Genomic DNA, 13,304 nt, shown 5'->3' with positions numbered 1-13,304 from the left:
AAGAGACACACAACAAAGCCATTACAATTTTTTTTTTAATTCCCACTATAAACACAAACTGAAATCAGAAGTGATTGCTCTCCTTTCTATTCTCATTCTCCTGTTAAAAGTTTGGTATTTATGCAATCAAGTATTTTAATTAAATGTACTTATAAGACTGACTGCTTTTCAACAACAGTATAAGTAGGAAAAAACAAAACCAATACCAAACTCACAGACAGTAGTGTGTAAAAGACAAAAATACAATCGCAAACCCCAATACCTCTGTCTGGCTCTTCAATCCTTTCCTCAATTTCTCCAGGAGTGAACGATGAATGATTTCCCTGTATTCTTTCTCTGTGACGTTCAAGGCAGCTACCTTCTTGATGATACTCATCAGGCATATGCTGGCATTATCACTTAAAGACATGTCTCCTAACTGGAAACAGGAAAAAAGAAAAAAACCCCAAATTATTCTGTGTAATATCTGTAATATGGAATATTATTTCCCAATGAAAGAGTTTACCCCTCAATGAAAATGTTGCCACTCGTCTATGTAAAAATCATAAGGAAGAACCAAATGTAGGGTTGTGAGGAACATGCAGGCATACCTCAGAGATACTGTGAGTCTGGTTCCAGACCACCACAGCAAAGTGAAAGTCACAATAAAGTAGGTGACATGAATATTAATGTTTCCCAGTGCATATAAAAGTTATGTTTACACTATGCTATGGTCTATTAAGTGTGCACTAGCATTATGTCTAAAAAAACAAGGTACATACCTTCATTAAAAAATATTTACCATGATCTGTATTTCAGAGAGTCAGAATCACTGATCACAGATCACCATGACAAACATAATAATAATGAAAAAGTTTGAAATATTGTGAGAATTAGCAAATGTGACACAAAGACACAAAGTAAGCAAATGCTATTGGAAAAATCGTGCTGACAGACTTGTTTGAAGCAGAGTTGCCACAAACCTTCAATCTGTAAAAAACAGTATCTGCAAAGCATGATAAAATGAGGTGTGCCTGTAGTATATAACTTTAAAAAATCATGCTTACTGAGAAGTGTCACTCCCATTTGGAAAATATGATGAAATAGAGTTTTTGATTTGTTTTATTTCTCAAAACAAGCAAAATAAGCAGTTTTCAATATTCAGTGTCACATGATCACTGAGAATGACAACGTTGGCTGGTATAATCCTGGTTAGTTGTGCTCCAGTTCCTGCTTCGAGCAATGCAGGCAGTGAATGTGGAGAAACTATTTCCAACTCAGCCAACCAAGCAGTGATTTGGAATCCTTTGTGTTGGAACTTGACATAATATATGAAGAATCATCTCCAAACAGAGAGATTACTTTTTCATATATTACATAATTGTTGATATCTGATGAATAACTATAAAATGCCACAAAGATATTACTGATTACATGGTCAACTATAAATCAAGGGTTCCATTTTCCCCATTTTGGGGCTTTAATTCAATTCAGCAACATGGCACTTAATTATAGTCCAAACCCTTTTATAGTTCTATATCAATAAAGGAGGGCAGACTGTCAAATAATGACAGCAGTTACAAAACTTAAAAAAACTGAGATATAATTGAAATACTATAAAATTCACTTTTTTAAAAAAAATGTCTATTTATTTTGAGAGAGAGAGAGAGAGAGAGTGTGAGCAGAGGAGGGACAGAGAGAGACACACACAGAGTCCGAAGCAGGTTCCAGGCTCTGAGCTGTTAGTACAGAGCACGATGCAGGGCTCAAACTCACAAACTGAGAGATCATGACCTAAGCTGAAGTCAGATGCTCAACCAACTGAGCCACCCAGGTACCCCTAAAGTTCACCCTTAAAAAAAAAAATTATTTTAATGTTTATTTTTGAGAGACAGAATATGAGTGGGGGAGGGGCAGAGAGAGAGGGAGACACAGAATCTGAAGCAGGCTCCAGGCTCCGAGCCGTCAGCACAGAGCCCGACGGTGGGGCTTGAACTCACAGACCATGAGATCATGACCCGAGCCGAAGTCAGATGCTTAAACGACTGAGCCACCCCGGCACCTCTAAAATTCGCCCTTTTGTACACTTTAAAGTGTACAATTTAATGGTTTTCAGTATAAAGTCTTTTTGCAAATATATTCACAAGGTTGTTTCAACCATCGCCACTAACTTAAGAACATTTTTATTACTCTCAAAATAAACCCTGTGCCAGTCTGAAGTCCTCCCTCTCCGTTTCCATTCCTCCCTCCCTCGGAAGCCCTTCGTAACCTAGCCACTAATTTACTTTCTGTCTTTATGAATTTCCCTATTCTAATACACAGCTTTTGGATTTTTCAAAGTGTTTCCACATATATTATTTTATTCAAAGTACTTATCTTTTAAATCATGAGAATAACAATATGGTCTTCACCATATTGCAAAATATTGTGCAACTAAAAGAAATTTTACACAAAAGTCTTTGTCCTGCCTAAAACACAAATTAAGGAATTTGGTCATATCAAAACAATGAAAACCAATTCATAAACTTTTGCTATAAAGACCTACCTCCAGATTATAGAAACAATTATGCATGACTAGAATTAAGTAGTTAACATCCACAGTTTGCATCTCTTTAATACAAGAGGCGATTGTCTGGAATGCTGAGAAGCGAACATCAAAGTTGATATCATCAAGATGTCTTTGATCAAAGGCGTTAAGCTACGAGAAATGAAAACATTGAAACGTTGAAAACATAGGTGAAAGTACATCAACCTTAAATAAACAAAAATGATAATACTTTTGAAGCAAAAGAGAAGACTTTCTCTCTTACCTTGACAACGTCAGTAATGTATTTTAATCCACTCTCAAAATCAGAAAGAGTCTAAATGGAATGAAAAAAGTATGTTATTACTGAATAAAATCTTAATTTTCCTGCCCTCCTCCCTTTAACTCCCTCCTTCCACTCAAATTTATATGAAACATCATACTGGCACCAAGAAAGCTGTTAATATGTGTTACATGTCATAGTTATCTTTTTAAAAAGGAGTGGGTGGTTTGGGGTAAAAATTAGTATTACCGACCTGGAAAACTGTACAAAGCAACTGTCTTGACAATTTATTCTTAATAACTGAGAAGAGTTTTGCTAGAGGCTTGAGGAAGCTTGTAGGCTCCAGACAATGTTTTAAAAGGTTTTGTACCGTCACCAAAATATCAACCTCTGTATCCTTAAGAAGAAAGAGAAATCACATTTCAGTAATTTATAAAACTGATCAACTTGGCTTTAATATATTTCAGCCCAGAAAACATACAATTATGATAAGAAGCAAAAGTAGTAATTGGAAAAGTTATTTCACAGTCTTTTAAAAGTTCTTAGCATTTTAACAACATAAAATCCACAACAATGTCCATGAATGGTTTCTTCCTTAATTCTAATAGAAAACACATATGGCTTTGGGACAGAATTTCCTCTACTGAGTCCAAAAAGAGCCAAGAAAAATGAGCTTGCTGAAAAAAAAAAAACACATTTCTGGTTGTCTACAGATCTGTGGTTTTCCACACTGAATTACTATGTGGTAAGAGATGTTCAGTGTAATGGCTTCAGCCTCATACCTGAGTTTGAGCATGGGAAGACTCTTTAACTTGGGATTGAACTAAGGTTTGAAAATCATATCAGAAAATTCTTAGCTATGCCTAATATTATTATAGTCTGACTTTTCATTCAGTCCTGCAACTGTGATCTATATTTAAGATTATACGATGTACTGGGGCGCCTGGGTGGCTCAGTTGGTTGAGTGACCAACTTCGGCTCAGGTCATGGTATCATGGTTTGTGAGTTCAAGCCCCACGTCGGGCTCTGTGTTGACAGCTCGGAGCCTGGAGCCTGCTACTGATTCTCTCTCTCCCTCTCTCTCTGCCCCTCCCCCACTCATGCTCTGTCTCTGTCTCAGAAATAAACACTAAAAAAAAAATTAAAAAAAAAAAAAAAAGATTATACAATGTACTTTTTGGGTTCCAGATTCATTACTGGTCAAAGTCAGGGGGAAAAAAAAAAAAAAAGCCTTGAAATGGATTAGAAGCTAAAGAAAGGAAAATGAAGGGATTAATAACACTTTTTCTGTTATGACTGATGATGGCGTTTTCCACCTTCTTGTGCACCCTCATTCCTACTTCCATCCCAATTTTTCTCCTCTATTTTTATTTTTGTATTTCTATATAAAGTCTCTTCACAAATACATCACAGAATCTAACCAAGGAAATTACTGCTCACAAATAAATCTAATAATAAAGTGCTGCTTCAGAGACAAAATAAAATCCTATGAATCTGTACCTGAGCAATATTGCCACGGTGGAGGAAAGGGAGGAGAAGTGTAATGAGCAGAGAACTTTGTTCTTTGTCTTTCATGAACTTGCTGATCCTAGAGATGGGGAAAAAAATGGATATATAAGGAAGATCAACAATTTAAGAGTACTTCTCTAAGAAGCTCAACTTCTTGTAGAAAAACGTGACAGACAGGTGGCTTTTATGTGTTCATCTATAAAAAGTTCAGGTGACTTATTTAGCAGTGTCTGCTCACTTCTCTCCAACTTCAGGCACCTTGCTACTATTCTATTTCTCTTGTAGCATCTGATTGTGTAGATGATATCATGATCTGACAATCAGTAATTTCTTATTTTACAAAGAAATAACATTCTAAGTGTCAAGACTTGTAGAAGGCTTTCTGTACAATTTTCACTTTAATTCCCAAAATAGCCTTCAATGTAGGAATTATTTTTAGCTCCATTTTGCCCAAAGAAAATGGGAGACTCAGAGAAACTGGTGTCACATCGCTAAGAAATGGTAGAGCAGGGCTTTCAAACCCGGGTCTTTCTGGTGCCTGATCTCTCTTCACCTTTTCACCACCACACAGCCTGTGATAAAATTCAATGAGTGTATTTTGTGTGGTTTCCCATTCTGCAAAACTTAGAAGTACAACAGTATAAATAAAACATTTCAAAGAAGTTCCTCAACGATTCTCTAATATATCATTTTTTGCTGTTGCTGAGGTTAACAGAAAAAAATAAACTTTTCACAGCTAAGGCCTGGAACAATTTAGAGTTTAAAATAGAAACATTTTTTGTGCTCTGGTTTACTAACCTTGCTATAGAAATCACAATTACGTATTATTAGGTCTACTGACAAAAAGAATCTTTAAAAATCCTTGCAAGATCTTCTTGACCCTTAGAAAACAAAGCAACCACAGCCTGCTCTTTTAAGTTAATTATTTTTATCAACTAAAAAAAAAAAAAGTATGTGATCTCATGTAACTCAAAATTCTTTTTTTTCAAAATTCTAGTTGAACAAAATATGCAAAGGCTAAACAAGCAAATCTATTAGTCTACTTTAGAATTTTGAAGACTGTTTTCTTATAATAAAATGAAGGCAGATGCTTTACATAAAAGTTTTTTAATAAATATTCCAGAAAAGAAAAAGAGTTCCACATTAACTTAAAAATGGAAAGCATTTAAAATACTGAAAACCTTTTCAGCTTATTATCACATTTAAATAATTGAAAAACTGGACATAATTTAGCAGAAATTAAAACCACGGAGAGTAATGTTACCTTTTAAGGACATATATATATCACTTACTTTGACAGAATGCCAAGTTCCTTACTGACTTGTGCTCTGTTCTTTTTCTTTTTCACCTTTTCTGCACTTATTGTGGTTTTGCTGAGATATTGGAGAATTGCAGGTACATGAGGTAGAATTAATCTTCCTCCCATTGTGATAGACTCTGAAAAAAAGTGATGTTTTGATTTTAATAAATTATTCTCTTAAAGGATAATCGTACACTATCTTCATAATGACAGACAAGGAAACCACTCAATTACCATAAACATTTAATAAATTTCAAATTTAAAGATGAAATAACTTTCTTCTTAGTCATAATAGCTGTATCATTAGCTAAATTTAAGTTTATATAAGAGACCCCTGAGGCTTTATCTAATTAACCCATTTTGGGAAGTAGTAAAAGAACTGTTCGTACAATATGATAGGAAGAATTCAGAAACAGGACAGTGGAAGTCATTTGATAATTTCCTGGTGGGCAGTTGAGCTTTCTGGAGCATAAATAATCTGAATTTCTATGACTGCAAAGAAAATTCAGTTTATGTAAGTTGGTATTAATTTCTACAGAAAAGAAACTCTTTTAATAATGTAACTAATTAAAAGAGCCAAATTGTATGGACTTTTTCCTTTGTGAGGGCACAAATGCTAGCTTTGCTTTATACAGCACACGTACCATCTGTCCTTTCGGTGTATTCGCATCCAGTCACCGGCAAGCTCGAAAGTGTTTCTGTGGGTTCAAAATCTGGAAGGTTAAGAAGGTCATCAGCTATATCCATCACAATAGAGGCTGTGGCTTCAGAGAGATTCTTCGCTGACAGAATTGCAAAGACGTTGGTCAGGATATCACACTCAGGGTGCCCAGGTTTCTGTTTAGCCAGTAAAGGGAAATACCTGCAAGGAGATTAGTCATCTTATTTCTCAATGTTTCTTTATGAAAACATGTTCTATATGAATTTTCATATTGAGTTTAAATACATATGTGAAGGAACATTAGTAAGATTACTCAAAAGGGAAATTATTTTAAAATCTATAATATGATGGGTAATGGTAGGCACCTCACCAACATTACATTAGACAATTTATCTACATCTCTCGTTTAATCCTCATAACATCTCTATCATGCGGTAACACGGTCCCCACATTACAGGTAAAAAACAAAAACAAACAAACAAAAAAACCCTGAGACTTGTCTAAAGCCACTGTGCTTAGTGGTGTAGAGCTGAGATTGAACCACAGTCTAACTCCAAAGTCTAAGCCTTTTCTACAAGAAATGTATTGAAGACAAGCTATTTTTCAATTAAAAGCCTTCTAGAGTGTGAATGTTTATAAAACACAAAAACCAACATAACTACAGCATGGAAATTAAGAGTACAGACCAAACAAGAATTTGCTGTATCGGGATATGCAACATTTAGAGATTAGGATCATTTTCGGGTGGAGGTGGACGAATCCATCCCCAATTATGAAACCTCGCACAAAGGATAAGAGCATCCCACCTAGAGGAAACACACCAACAAGGGTAGAGAACACAAAGGCTTTCCAGCCAATGGCAAACCAGAAATTGTTTTACATCAGGGACGTAGTCCTAACAATCAGCAGGAAGGTACAACCAAAAATATGCAGACAGTTTGGTTTTACCAATTATTATCATTGGAAGAAGAGCTCAAGCACTTTTAATGTACTTAGTACTAACAAACTGAAGAAAGGCTCTAAGAGGCCGTATCCATACAACTTTGTCTAACAGATACTAGGCATAGTATGTGCAAGCACCAAGCAGGATACTTTACACATTATCACCTCTATTATCCACGAGGTAGGTACTGTTATTATTTCCATTCTATAGGTGGTGACACTATGGCTCAGAGAGGCCAACTCTGTCAAAGAACACACAGTCGTGCTAGGATCTGAAGCTAGGTCTGTGTGGTTTTGGAGACTGTTCTCTTGACCACTACTCTATGATGTCTTAACATTTTTTTTTAAGCACAAAAGGTGAAAAAACTGCTTTCAATTGCTGGCAAGGTCTTCGCAAGAACCCATTCAAATCCAAAACAACTTGTAAATGACCAAACTGCGTTTCTTGAACGGCAATGTAACAGTGTACTGGGCATGCTCCATGCTTCAGTATAGGGCTCTGTCAGAAATGTCAGCCACTCTTTCAATATGTAAGGAGTATCGACGAACCATGGATCATGAGGGGTAGTAACAATAATAATGTGACATGTTCTCTACCCTCAGGGAGCTTTAAGTAGGTCAGCTATTAAGAGAGGAGGGTAAAAAAGGGCAGCATGTGATCACAGGCCCAGGAGAGGAAAGCTCAGCGGAGGAAGAGATGGAGTCACGTGGCGGTCATGGCGGTCAGAACCAGAGCAGCTATTAGTGAGAGTGGCCAGGGACAGTCCCAGTTTATTTTGGTTGTTTTGGCTTAATTATTTATAGCATCTCTCTTCACCCTCAGGAATATGGTTGGGATTATATGACCTCTCTAGTTAATAAGTTTCTGTTGTTTCGAGTTCACTTAATCTGAGACAATTTAACCTTAATTGTAAGCTTAAAGATACCGGCTATAGTTCAGCTCTACCTGCATCTGTCCAAACACAAAGCAAAATAAAATGCTGGACTTCTCTGCAGATGAAAACCTGCTGAAATGTCTAACTGACACTATGTAAACTGTAACCACACTTTGAAATAATTTTTAACTGAAAAGTAACATTTCTATCAGCTGGTTCTGAAATACTCACTAAAAAAAAATTTTTTTTTAAATGTTTATTTATTTTTGAGAGACAGAAGGCGAGTGTGTTGGGGAGAGAGAAAGGGAGGCACAGAATCCGAAGCAGGCTCCAGGCTCCGAGCTGTCAGCACAGAGCCCGACACGGGGCTTGAACTCACAAGCTGTGAGATTATCACCTGAGCTGAAGTCGGATGCTCAACTGACTGAGCCACCCAGGCGCCCCAGAAATACTCATTTTTTAATTCTTCCACACACAGCAACAAATGCGTATCTATTGCCAGGGAGATTTCAAGGGAAGTCAGTCCTTCTAAAGATTTCTTTCAGGTTAAGTGTTACATACAAAAAAAGCCATGTTACTCAGTGACTTCTATTTTTCTCCAACCCACAGTGGGAGAAACTGCAGAACACAGGATGAAGTGGCATCCAGTGATGTGGATCTATACCTTAAGAAAGGACCCAACCAATATAAAAGGCGGTCACCATCACCAAGTCTTAGATGAAAAGTCCTTCACGGTTATTTGCATAAAAATTACACAACTATAAGACATTTCTCAAGTATGCCTATGAAAGGCTGCTTATACACGCCCAGTTATAAGACAAGACATGAAACTGTTTTCTCAAACTGGGAAATAAATGAAAAGAGCCCTTACTGGCAGTAAAATATTTTAAACAGGTTTTCCTGAGGAAGACAGTGTCAAGGACTTTGGTTTGTTTTTGATGACTATTTAATAACATGGGGAAAAGTTCCTGATATCATGGTACATGAAAAAAGATAAAATCAAAAGCTAGTTATACAGTAGGATACCAATTTTGTAAAAACTGATGCCAAGATTCTAATATCACACAATCAATAATGATTTTTTTTTTTAATTCTACCTTTCATTATTCAAAACAGATCAGGGCAAACTCAAGTCTATTTCTATCACTGAGATAAACAACATAGGTTTCTACACTCCTCAGGAAATATGCATTTGGTCTGTGACACAAGCATCTGTAGATGAAGGTCCTGTAAATGGCTCATGATGTCCTCAAAACAATGTTGACTTATGATCGGGAGGACTGTATGTATACTTAGATGTAGTTCTATAAAGAACAGAGGACATCTAGAAAATGTAAAAAGCCTATGCAATTTTTTTGATTTTAAGTAGAAACTGGGAAAAAGACAAAGAATGCAAATTACAAATCAGCTTTTATTTTTAAGCAAACATGCAAAAAGTAGCCAGGTTTATATGCTGGTATAACTACACATATCCCTGGCTTTTCAAAAGTTCATGTTATGCCACTTGGCTTTTATGAAAAAAGGCGAAACGCGAAAATAGCTTTCACCATTTGTTGTGCAGTAAGTCATTATGGAGGCAGCACGTACCCTGAGCAGTGAGAGTGGCCCTGCCAGGCTTCTTCCCTGGGAACCACACTCAGCATCTCAGCATCAAGGTGCCAGAGCTGTGAACTGCGTCTGTGAACATCTGTGCTTTGTCTCGATTTATTCTGTGCATCCCTTAGCAAGATGTGACCTAAGGTATCAGAGAAGCCTATGAGAGGTTATTTTTTGGATCTAGGAACGCTACAAATGTTTTCCGTGTAAATGAATAATCACTTCTTTGCTTTATGCCATTTTGGCTTAAGAAAGGTTTCATAGAAATGCTCTACTTTCAGATAGCTGGAGAAACCTGTATCTGCCATGTTTCACATTCTGTTTTTCCCTTTCCCAGGCCAAATCAAACTACTGAAACAATTACAACACACTAGAAGAACATCCCTATTGATTCCAATACTTTTAATTTCTAAGTTTTAATGGAACTGTAAAACTAGCAAAAATGCGTAACTTTTGCTATAATTATGCTCTACAACTTAAATTGCAAAATGTTATTTTACCTATATTCCCCTTCGTTAAAAATTACAAATGAACACTCCAAAGATATATCATAAAAAGTATCTCTTGCCTGCTCCCGGGCACCAAAACCTCCACATGCTACAATAACATTAACAGTTTCCCATGTATCCTTCTAGACATTTTCTTTTTCTTTTCTTTTTCTTCCTTCCTTTTTTTTTCTTCCTTCGTTCCTCCCTTCCTTTCTTCCTTCCTCTTTCTTTCTCCCTTCCTTCCTCTTCCTTCCTTTTTCTTCCTTCCTTCCTTTCTGTTTCTTTCTTTCCTTTCGTTCTTTCTTTCAAGTTTTTATTTATTTTTGAGAGAGACACACACACAGAGCAGTGAGCAGGGGAGGGGCAGAGAGAGGGAGAGAGAGAGAATCGCAAGCAGAGCCTGAGCAGTAAGCATAGAGCTGGACCCAGGGCCTAATCCCACAAAGCATGAGATCATAACCTGAGCCAAAATCAAGAGTCCGACGCTTAACTGGCGGAGCCACCCAGGCACCTCTCCTTCTAGACATTTTCTACTTCGTTATATATATATACACATGCACAGTTATTTTTCTTGGATTATATTGTTCAGCAACTTGTATTTTTCTTTAAACTATGTCTTTTGAAATGCAGCCACCTTATTCTCTTTTTTTTTTTTTTTTAACGTTTATTTATTTTTGGGACAGAGAGAGACAGAGCACGAACGGGGGAGGGGCAGAGAGAGAGGGAGACACAGAATTGGAAGCAGGCTCCAGGCTCTGAGCCATCAGCCCAGAGCCTGATGCGGGGCTCGAACTCACGGACCGCGAGATCGCGACCTGAGCCGAAGTCGGACGCTTAACCGACTGAGCCACCCAGGCGCCCCCACCTTATTCTCTTTAACCACACCTGTTGTATTTCATTGTATGGAAAGACCGTAAATAATATTATTAATTCCCTTGACTCATTTTGACTAGATTGGTCTAAAACACTGTCCTTTTTAAAGGCAGGGAGGAAGGGTCATACCTTGCATTTCTGCTCCAGATACTAATTAGTTTCAGCAGAGGAGTGGGAGAATACTGACTCTCAGATCCAAGCCTTCCGATCTAGGACGCAAAATGAACAGAATACAAAATAAAATCACATACAGAATTGTGGACAAAAATAACTAAAAAGCAGAACAAGTACAGAAACCACACCCAAGGATAAAGAGCCAAGGGACAGAGATTAACATTTAAAGGACAGATGAAAGAAAAAAAACAAAGGAATCCAAAATATCTACACATGGAAGATGGCAAAGGCAGTGCAAGGAAGGGCTAGACACTTGAAAGGAATGACGTCCTTTAGGTTTCATTTGGGTAGAAATAACAGAGCTCAAGCAGCTAGAAATCTTTCCTAAAATCAAGTCTCCTCTATAGTCTTTTTAGTTACAGCTATACCAGGTATCCTCACAAAATGGTTACAAACAAGGAAATGTGTAACAAAAATACTTGTGCATTTTCTCTTGTATTTGTCAAAATCCAAAGGCACATCACTGAGGTGATACAACGGTTATATTCCATTTGCTTGAGAGACACATCATATTCAAATTAACCTTAAGTATACATGTCATGGGATTAAGAAACCAGCTCTTGAGCTTTAGGTGGCAGTGGAGGCAAAGAAAAGTGTTCTGAAGTTCCAGAAACAAAGGAAGACTTAGTGTAAAAGAAAAGACCAGGAAAGGCATTCATGGCTGGGTGTAGACTAAGCTGGTTAAAGTAAAAATAAGGGAAGAAGCAGAAGATATCCAGGCAGAATGTAATAATCATGTTTACCTGGGGCCAAACCGCACCATGAAATACAGCATCAATTTCTTCTGTTCTGAATTGGTAAGACTCCCAATCCAAAAAGATGTCAGTTACCATTTTGATTCCAAGACGTCTTAAATTTTTCAGTGGGTTAATAAACCTGAGCTGTATCTGTAAAACAAAGATCTTCTCTTAAAAAAAAAAAAAACCAAAAAAACGTATTTCAGGGCACCTGTGTGGCTCAGTTGATTAAACGTCCGACTTCGGCTCAGGTCATGATCTCCTGGTTCGTGAGTTCGAGCCCTGCATCGGGCTCTGTGCTGACATCTCAAAATCTGGAGCCCGCTTCAGATTCCGTGTCTCCATCTCTCTGTCCCTCTCCCACTTGTAATCTGTCTCTCTCTCAAAAATAAACATTAAAAAAATTAAAAAAAAAAAACAAAACTATTTCCTTTTTATCCTTGATTCCTCAGGGAAGCACTCTTGCTCAGATGGCTACGAATCAAACTGGAAATCCTGTTAGTAAGTCTATTGACTGTGGCTCTGATTCACATGGAAATGTCAACTGAGTATATCATATTGCTTTTTTCATTGAACAAGATGGGTAAACAGAGACTTAAAGTCAAATGGTGAGGTGTGCTCCATTATCACTGCCTAGTAAAATCACGTTAAAGTGTCCTTAAGGGAAAAAAAAAAAAAATCACAAATGGAACAGCTGTTTTGTGTCCTGCATTGTTTTATTTCTTTATCCCAGTAATTGTCTCAAATAAAATCCTGATTTCTTCCTATGAACAGAACATTCTAAACAAAAGTTTTTTTGCCATCACAATGTCTTAGATTAGGGGGAAAAAATAAATCTTTGTTTCAAATGAAAGTCACTTTCTTTTTTTGTTTTCATAACTTATTTTTTTTACTTTTTCTGAAACTAGGAGTTTTCAATTATTCTTGTTAAAAAATTAGTCTAGGGAACTAAAGAATGTATGGTCTATATAGTGGAATACTTCATACAGTATAAGAGAATAAGGTGATTAAATTGAGGCATGGGATGATCTGAAAATATACAGTTCAAAGAAAAATATGGGAAAAAAATCAAAATTTGTCTTTAGAGGCACAGAGGCTAGAGTGGGTGGATGTTTGAATTAAGAGCAAACTTCTTTCATAACAGATACTGCTATGATGTATCAGTAACAGATACTGCTACTGCCTAGTGGCATCTCCTTCCTGATGAGTTACAAAATCACAATTATGTGGCCAGTTTGTTCAGGCTCAGAGTAGAATAATTTATTGAGACCCCACCAATGAGTCCAATGGCATGACAGCCATAGTTCTGACCTCAGCTTAAAATCTCACTAAAGGAAAACATATTAAATTATGTGATAGACTG

General features: G+C 36.9%; 1 protein-coding gene across 2 annotated transcripts in view; it reads right to left on the bottom strand.

The window, feature by feature from the left end:
• Positions 1–13,304, bottom strand: part of UTP20 (UTP20 small subunit processome component) — a 108,620-nt gene that overhangs the window by 34,599 nt on the left and 60,717 nt on the right. For both annotated transcript variants that reach the window (XM_042993011.1, XM_007085664.3), the window contains exons 28-36: positions 11,948–12,091; positions 11,160–11,239; positions 6,240–6,457; positions 5,588–5,732; positions 4,287–4,374; positions 3,040–3,183; positions 2,790–2,840; positions 2,525–2,677; positions 263–418 (exon numbers count right to left, since the gene is read on the bottom strand). In XM_042993011.1, the coding sequence (XP_042848945.1) occupies positions 263–418; positions 2,525–2,677; positions 2,790–2,840; positions 3,040–3,183; positions 4,287–4,374; positions 5,588–5,732; positions 6,240–6,457; positions 11,160–11,239; positions 11,948–12,091 (1,179 nt within the window). The remainder of the gene's footprint in view (positions 1–262; positions 419–2,524; positions 2,678–2,789; positions 2,841–3,039; positions 3,184–4,286; positions 4,375–5,587; positions 5,733–6,239; positions 6,458–11,159; positions 11,240–11,947; positions 12,092–13,304) is intronic.

Source organism: Panthera tigris, chromosome B4, assembly GCF_018350195.1.
Source record: "Panthera tigris isolate Pti1 chromosome B4, P.tigris_Pti1_mat1.1, whole genome shotgun sequence".
Taxonomy (NCBI): domain Eukaryota; kingdom Metazoa; phylum Chordata; class Mammalia; order Carnivora; family Felidae; genus Panthera; species Panthera tigris.
The sequence above is the reverse complement of the archived record's forward strand: the minus strand, read 5'-3'. Positions and strand labels throughout refer to the sequence as shown.